Source organism: Meleagris gallopavo, chromosome 1 (genome assembly GCF_000146605.3).
Source record: "Meleagris gallopavo isolate NT-WF06-2002-E0010 breed Aviagen turkey brand Nicholas breeding stock chromosome 1, Turkey_5.1, whole genome shotgun sequence".
Lineage (NCBI taxonomy): Eukaryota > Metazoa > Chordata > Aves > Galliformes > Phasianidae > Meleagris > Meleagris gallopavo.
The window spans coordinates 78,865,539-78,874,005 of record NC_015011.2 but is presented as its reverse complement, the minus strand read 5'-3'; the positions used below and the strand labels follow the sequence as shown (position 1 = coordinate 78,874,005).

Sequence of the window (8,467 nt, the reverse complement as noted above, 5' to 3'; positions counted from 1 at the left end):
CAACCTGAGATGGCCGCGCGGCACCACCTACCGAGAGAAAGAGGCGAGGCGAGGCGTGACGGCAGCGGTTCCCTCGGCAACCTCTCGGCGTCTTCCATCTCTCCCGCCTACGGTGAGCACTGCAAGAAGCCATGGAGAGCTGGGGGTTGGTGAGCGCGGGCGGCGGCGGCGGCGGCAGCGGGAAATCCCGGGGCCAGAGACCTCGATCCCCCGCACAGACCGGGACGCGGAAGCCGTCCCCTCCGCTTCTCCGGAGGCACAGCGCCGCGCCGCACACGATCCCATGGATTCCTATGACCCCATCCGTCCTCCCGGCCCCAGTCTGCCCCTGTCGTAGTGTCGGTGTGATTTCATGCCGCCTGAGCTCAGTCACAGACCGTGAGTGGGAATGTGGGGCACGGACAGGGAGCATTACCTGGCCAGCTGCTGGATGAACCCCCAGGAGAACCAGTCAGTACGCATGCACCGGGCACAGGCAGTCATACAACATGGTGAAAGCTTGGGGCTGAGTTTAAGTGGCGTTTCTGGGCTCGTGGGCAGAAAGCGTGGCCAGTCACAGAAATTAAAGCCTTTTGGTGCTCCCAGCATCCTAACGCTTGCTCTAAGAGGGGGATATTTCCAGAAGGATGCAGTAATTTGATGTAACTGGTCTTCAGGGCCTCAGCGTAGCCCTGCAGCGTGTCCAAAGAAGAGCATCAAAGCTGTGGGGGGTCTGGAGCATGAGTCTTATAAGGAGTGGCTGAGGGATCTGGGATTGTTCAGTCTGGAAAAGAGAAGGCTCAGGGGAGACTTCTCTACAACTTTTTGAAAGGAGGTTGTGGTGAGGTGGGGGTCAGCCTCTTCTAGCAGTGATAGGATAAGAGGGAATGGCCTCAAGCTGAAACAGGGAAGGTTCGGGCTGGATATTAAGAAAAATGTCTTTTCAGAAAGAGAGGTGAGGCAGTGGTGGCATAGGCTGCTCAGGGAAGTGGTGGAGTCACTGTCCCTGGAGGCATTCAAGAAACATGAAGATCTGGCACTGAGGTCTAGAGCAGTCACAGACATGGGTTGACAGTTGGACTAGATGATCTTAGTGCTCTTTTCCAATCTTAACGATTCTATGATTCTATGGTTCTACATTTAAAACATTGTCTTTTTTTGTTAAATATTCTAACAAGATCTCAGTGATCATTCAGAAACTGAAGTGAAGAAATCTAGCATATTGCCAGCCGCTATACCTCCACTTATAGCTGAATCTGCACTATTACTGAAGGACTTATCTGTGATGGAAGCACCAGCATCTGTAGACCAGCCATCTGTCATGAAACTGCCAAAGCCTGCAGACCATCTGGTTGTAGGTTCTGAAGACCAATTTCCCATACCTGGTGGAAACTCACCTGAGATTAGATCACCTGTGGATGAACAACTTGGTTTCAAAGTCAAAATATCCATGTCTGAATCCTCACAGTCTTGCAGTAAAATGTCTCTGAATAAATCAGCAGCAGCTGTAGTTAAACCAACAGAGAAAGCATGTGAAATATCAGAGCAGCCAATGGTGTATGAAGACCCTTTTGAAGCCTCCGTTAACTATGTGGAGAAACATAATATTCTGCAGATATTTCAGGTGAAATTTCTCTTTCTCTTCTTCCTGCAAAGGTTTGCTTGAGAAACCGCTTAAAACTAGCTTGTACCAAACAGTCCCTTCCTCTGGATCCTTCCTTGTCCCAAGATTTCTTCAATCTAAATTTAGAAAAAACAGTAGAAAGGGACACTTGGTCATCTCCAGGGACTGAAAGGGATGATTGCTTTTTAAAATTCAGCTACTGTCGGAGCTGTGCAGCCTCTCATCATCTTAAAGATCAATATTTCTTTCCTTCTGTCTGTCTCTGTTTCAGGAGATCACAGCAAAACTGTTGTACGAGAAACCTGATGACCCTTTGCAGTTCATGTTGCTGCAGGTATGGTGTTTTTGTGTTGCTCAGCAGGGACTGCCTGTTACAGGCACAGCAGAAAGCCAGCTTTGCTGACCATGCTGGAAACATGGGGAACTCATGACCCTTTTTCTCTCTGTCTGCCTGGTCAACTGGGAGGAAGAGAAGGACAGGGCAGAACAGAATGCCCAAGGTGCAAGGGTCCACTTGTGCTCTGAAGGGAGAGTGTTGAAATGTACAAGAGGATGGGTGTGTGGAAAAGCATGGTGTTGAGGGGAGAATGGGGTGATTAACTTTGAAAGATCATTATCTAAGATGTGAAGGAAGCTTGAGGACAGAGGTAGGGCTCATCTCTGTCCACTGTGACCCTTCTCTGACTTCCTCTGTCCCATACAGGGAGGAAACACTTTACCTGCAAGGTACTCCAATTCAGGAAAGTGATCTCTGATGATCCTGGAGGAGTTCAAAACAGGAAATTCAGTCTGTCAAGAGAGTGATAGTTTGGGAGTGAATTAGAAGTTAGAGTAACAAGTGTGGGGAGCTCCTTGTAGAAAGACGGAGATTAGAAAAAGGAGAGCAGATAAAAAGAGAGAGGGTCGTTTCCTTCACTGCCATCTTGTCAGTAAGGAGGAGCATCACTTTTGTGATTTGCTGCTGGGTTCATCCTGTACAGAATGTAGGCAGAACCTGCAGAGGAGTGAAAAGGTTGGTTCTCGGCAATGGTGGCAGAGAAGTATGTCCCCAAATGACCCTCTTCCTTTTCTTCTTTTCTTTTTTCCCAGGTGCAGTCCATGATAAATGCCAGGCAGGCAGAAAAGGAAGGAGTATCGGAGGAGCACAAAGATACAGAGGAATTTCTGGGGGAAGTCCTGGGCACTCCTTCGGGCTTCTACTGACCTTGCTGTTGTAGTATTTCACAGGGCCTTTCCAGCATTGTGCTTTTACAGCCAGTGGAAGTACCTTTGAAAAAGTCTGCCGGTATCTCTGTTTCCTGATTTTTCTGTTGTGTATGTTTGCACTTCCTCTTTTATTTTAAGCTGGATGCGCAAACTCAAACCTGAAAGAGTGCATGGATCTACATGCACATATGGCGCATCTTGAAAAGGCTGGGCTGCTGAACTCTTGTCTGGTCTATACATACTAATGCACAAATTCCACATTTAAGCCACTTGTAATCTCTACTTTTCTGTGGAGAGAAACAATACACTGTAAAATTAAAAAGTAATCCTGGACAACCTTTCTTTTTCATGAAGCACTGGTGGCGTACTGCCTCAAACTGTACAGTAACACCAATGTCCATCTAACAGATTGAAATCCACCCTCAGAGAGGCTGGGTCTGTGGTTTTTCTGCTGCCCGCAAAGCTCCTCTGTTACATGGAGATAACTCTATTTTTTCCACACAAGTGGCAGCAGCTGTCTCACACTTAGCCATCCTTGTTAGTTTCAGATCACTCTGCTTTTTGATGTTGTCTTGCTTTTATCATTGCAAGTATAGAATGTATTTTGATAAACATAACTGTAAAGCAGTAGTTGCATATGTGGCTCTGCGGCTTCAAAAGGTATTGCCAATAAGGAAAGTGAAAGGTGAATAAAACTAAACCAATCAAAACGAAGCACTGGTAGCACAACAAATTCAGAGTTAAGAATTACACTTTGCAAATACATCACTTGAAGTGCTTTTAATTCTCAAAACACTTGCAATGCTCATTTTCATATTTTCCAAGTGTTGTTTTTCACCCTCTAAGGGACATTTGTCTTTCTTGACTCTTGCCTGCAGATCACTGAAAATGTGCAATAGCTCATACAATTATTTTGCTGTCATTTCATGTGTATGTGCAATAGGTTCCAGAAAGCTTTTTGTCATTACATACTTCTCTTTATTAGGCAAGTGTTCTGATTTCATGAGGGATGGTAGCATGTTCCCAAAAATCTGTCTTTGGCTATGAAGGGAGCACCACAGAAACTTATCTTCCATCTATTTCTTTGTAGCTAAAAGTCTGATGATCAGATTGGGCCCAAAACATTGGGAAATAACTGAAACAAGTATTTGGCATGCAGATGCTGTGTTTGAGGTAGAGTTGCCTTTCAATCAAAGGCTCTCAAAAAAGATGAGGTAACTCATTTTTCCAGGTTAAAAAATCTTAAAACAGATGTGTTAACACCTAGAATTAGGTGTCTAGGCCCCACTGAAGAACCGAGATGCTCTTGAAAGCCCTGCTTATCATCAGCAACTGGAAGAATTGGACCCCTAATGAAACAGAGTGAATGTTTTTCAGCCTCATATATTTCTGATCAAGGGTTTATAAGTGGCCCTGTACATTCACTCACTATGAATGTAGGAGGAGTGCTAATAATGTATCTCCATAAAACAGGAAATGAGTGGAAGATAGTCAACTTTACATGAACATACCAGCTGAGGTCTTTTGATCTCTGTCATCACTTATCAGCACATTTTCCAAGAGATGAAGTTGTTGTCATGTCTTTGAATTTTTTTGTAAAATGGGATTAAGGTTCTTCTGGGGACACTTAGATGTGAAATTCCTATGTTTCTGCCATTTTCATATTGTATTTTCTTGTTCTGTTTTACATATGGAAACCGAGCGAACTGTGATATATTATCATACAATAGATGTATGCCTTCAGCTTCACATCAGTTTTAAGTGAGTACTGAAAGGAAAGATCCTTAATTTCTCCTTCAGATAAATTGAGAGCTGGAAAGTAGTCTTCCTACAGGTAATGGAAGTTTTGCAAGAAAGGCCCTACACAGTGTTCCTCAGCAATCTCAGGGCCTAAATTTTCCTTATCTTGTGCAAACAAAGTCACTATATGGTAGCAAGAAGTTCTCTCCAGTGCCAATAAGCAGCTGTCTCTCCATTCTAAGGATTAAGCTCCCTTTCCTTTGAGAAGCAGCAGTTGTATAGCAGTGTATGTGGCTGCACTCAGGGCAGTTGTGTGCGCCTGCAACTGTCTTGCATGATTGGCAAGAGAAAGCAGTAGGCTTGGGGGCAATACCCTTACCAACCCCAAGTAGGGGCTTTAATAGAAAATCCTGGGAAACTTCGTAAGACATATGAGGGGACATGTTGCTTCCTTCTCAAGCCTTGTAGATAACTGGATAACTGGATTGTATTTTGAACTGTATTTTTTTTTAGAAACTTAGGCTAGGAACTTCAGTTTTGAAAATAAAAGTATTCTTCAGAAGGTGTGCAGATTACTGTGTTTAGGCTGATACAACACCACAGTCCTCTTTGATTTGCTTCAAAGTTTTACTGAAAAACAGACCTTAGCTCTAAGAAAATTCTATCTCACATTAAGGCACTAATGCACCACTGATGTTTGTGTGTGTGAAGGCTTTTCTGCCATGAAGAAAAGGAGAAAAGCTAGATTTAAAATGGAAACATTTATTGTGGTCTTAATTCCAGAGTGACTGTCTTTTTTCCAAGCTTTCTTTCCCAAGCCATTGGATCCATGTGTCTTCTTCATAAGTGGACATTTATCAACATGACATTAAGCTGTCGTTTAATTGCTCGCTTTGGGTGCTCTGAAGGAATCAACAGTTAATTGTGTGTAACTGAAAGTATTCCATATAAGTCCCTGTATCACTCTAGTCACTGTAGATTTGAATGCCCTCCAATAGCATGTTAAGCAACGTGACTAACATTTGCTGTTTGTTTTTCCCCCTCCTGACGTGCATTCTTTCTAAAAGAGTGTGTTGAATTTTTTTCATCCACACCTATGCATTGCTTTTGCTAATGGATAGAAATACGCTATGAACTGGGAGGTGGAGAGGCTGAAAATAGTTTGTTGTTCCAAACGGTGTTGTTTCTGTAGTTTGATCTGGTCACCTAGAAAGTGTGGTATTTTCACAGATGAGATTTGTTGTTTATCCATGAGCTGACGCAGAAGCATGATATCCATTTCAGATGACAAATAGCACTGTTTTGTCATGCTCAGACCATTTCTGATGTGAATCTTATAGAAAGAAATTGTACACGCCTTGAAATATGTGTCACAGATCAAAATGCCAGACTCATTTTTTGCCGTCTCTGTACAGAACTTAAATCAACTGACGTACCCAAGCAGTACTATGTTGCCAGTATACTGCCTCTTACCAAGTAAAAAAAAAGAAGATATTAAAAATCTTGTAACTGCTGATTAAAAATCCTTCAAAATGTTCACACAGTCTCTATTCTGCTTCTTAGTTGAAGTGCACAGGAAGGTTAGCTCTTCAATGGTCTGCCACTTACAGATAGCTTGAGACATTTCATTGTGACTCACTGGAAATGAATCACATCTACGTAACAGCAATTTTAAGTTAGTTTAATGCCACTGATTTTGAAGTTTCACAATCATGTGAAACTTAAAGTACTCAGCAGCAACTATTCCGAGCCTGCATGTCTAAAATGGAAGAAATTAATCTCTGCATGAAGTCTGATAAAGAGCTTGGATTAGGGGAGAACTCAAGCTGAAGATGAGGGAATTCGTAAGAGCTTAGAATAGGAATACACCAGGGCAAACTGACCTAACCCTGTCTGAAATGCCTTCAGGTTGTATTCAAGGGAAAGTTTCTCCTGACTGTTCTTACAGCCAGAAGAAATGCAGAAGGAAAAGAAGAAACACTCTGTTAAAGTCAGACTTTAGTATTCATAGCTGCATTGATTTTTTGGAACTATCTTCATTGGCAGCATTAATGTAGCAACTTCATCAGAAGTTTTGGGCTATATTTCAACATACACAAATGAAAAGGGAGAATTTGACTTGTTGAGGTGACGTGGGTTGGAGGAAGAGAAACTTATCATTCTCTCCTGGAGAAAAGTGGTGAGTTGGAATGTCACTCCAGAACAGTATAAGGCAAAACAACCCCAGGAGGCTTCTATACACGTAATTCAAGATCAGAGAATGCAGACGCTGTAGTACTTAGTCTGTTCTAGAAATGCCAAGTGCAAATGAACAGAGTGGCTCTTCCTTCTTTCCTTGAGGCCATCACTCCAATTCCCCATGCAACTCCTTTCTTGGTTGGGAAGATGTCAGCCTTCTTTACCACAGCACTAGATGCCTTTAGGCATTAAGAAGGACATCTCCATGGCATATGGAGTCTAGAGTGAGCTTTCCTGTATTTCCTGCCTAGGGCACAGGGTTTGGAACTAGGTGATCTTTGGGATCCCTTCCAGCCCAATCCATTCAATGATTCCCAGTGCATAAGATGGGAGAAACTGCTGGTATAATTTCATTAACTGCAGTGATGTAATACCAGGGAAGGAACAAACGCTATAAGAGGGGCTCACTTGCTTTTTTTCGTGTGTGTTGTTACCTACTCTGAGACCAAAATCAAACTCTTCTTCATTGCCAGTGATTAGAGTGGCAAGAGATGGAGAAACACCAGTCTGCACAGAGCCAGACTTACAATGGTGGACAGGTACTAGAACAGTTTGCAAGAGTGAAAATGTAGATAATGTAGCTAAGGGAGTGCAATGACCAGTTTACACTTGCTTGTGAAAACTTCACTATAAACTGACAAGCCTTTATTGGAAATGTCTTATTTGAAATCACCTGGTTCAATACCTAGAAAATCTTCTGAAGAGTTAAAAGCTGAGATTCAGTTGAGGGCTAGGTAGTTTGTAAGAACAAGAAGTGAACTCTGTCCTTCCTGCTTCCCTTCTCTCAGCTTCTCTTCTACTATAAAACAGGAAGTAGAGATGAATAAAGACGCATGGGATAGCACAATTGTTTGTTAATGGGGAAAACACGTCACACCAGACATTGAAGAAAAATTGTCCTCACCTTGAGGAGGCATTGGTGTTTGAGCAGGTGAGTAGACATTAGGGAGAAGGCTATATTAAAGTGCAGGTGAGTGAGTGATCAGAGAGTCACTGATTTTTAAAACTGACTCAAAGTTATATAAACAGTATATGTACCTATATAAACAAACATAAACAACAGGAGTTCCTGTGAAAAGCAAAAAGATGCCTATTCTATCCAGCTATATTTCAAGTATCCCCTTGGGTCTAGCATAATATCCTGTCTCTTTGCAAGGAGATCCAAGGAAAGGAAGTGTCAACAGTTTGCTGTTTGCTCCGTGGTATTGAAAGCAATGAGAACTCTGTCCATCAGGATGGATGAAAGTGTAAATGGGAGAAGTTCCACCTGTTCTCTAGAGCAACAGCTCCCTCTCTTTTTCCCTGTTAGATATCTGAATGTTTCCAAATGAAAAGCAGGGCTCCTTAAGAAAGGTAAGAGCTGGGAGGAGTCCAACACAACTGTAAATAGAATTAGTTTTCACAGTTATATTTCAGAGCCCTCCTAGAAGTTGTTCACAAACCTTTCTGCCTTTTCAGAAATCATGAGTGACAACTGGTGCTAGAGATACGTTGAAATAAACCGGATGAAATTTAACCTTTCCTACGAGTGTCCATGAGAGGGCAGCACAGACCGCCTGAGCCTTCGCTAGAGCCCTTCCGAGACTAATTCATGGTACGGCCGGCAGGAGCTACAAGCAGGAGAGAAAAAGTCCATACAAAAGAGCTTGATGGCCCAAAGTACGCCTCCATCTATCTCCC

At 42.9% G+C, this 8,467-nt stretch overlaps 1 protein-coding gene across 1 annotated transcript; it reads left to right on the top strand.

The window, feature by feature from the left end:
* The first annotated feature begins 9 nt into the window (after nt 1–9).
* TEX55 (testis expressed 55) lies at nt 10–6,986 on the top strand. The gene is made up of 4 exons (XM_010719730.3): nt 10–112; nt 1,158–1,603; nt 1,875–1,937; nt 2,693–6,986. The coding sequence occupies exons 1-4, from the start codon at nt 10–12 to the stop codon at nt 2,804–2,806; spliced, it is 726 nt and encodes a 241-aa protein (XP_010718032.1). The 3' UTR covers nt 2,807–6,986.
* Nucleotides 6,987–8,467: the final 1,481 nt, after the last annotated feature.

Bases quoted from the DNA above. Each gene is read 5' to 3' on its own strand.
- TEX55 (XM_010719730.3), top strand. From the start codon at position 10: ATGGCCGCGCGGCACCACCTACCGAGAGAAAGAGGCGAGGCGAGGCGT. The intron at 113-1,157 runs GTGAGCACTGCA...TATTCTAACAAG, and splicing joins TTCCATCTCTCCCGCCTACG to ATCTCAGTGATCATTCAGAA. The intron at 1,938-2,692 runs GTATGGTGTTTT...CTTTTTTCCCAG, and splicing joins TGCAGTTCATGTTGCTGCAG to GTGCAGTCCATGATAAATGC.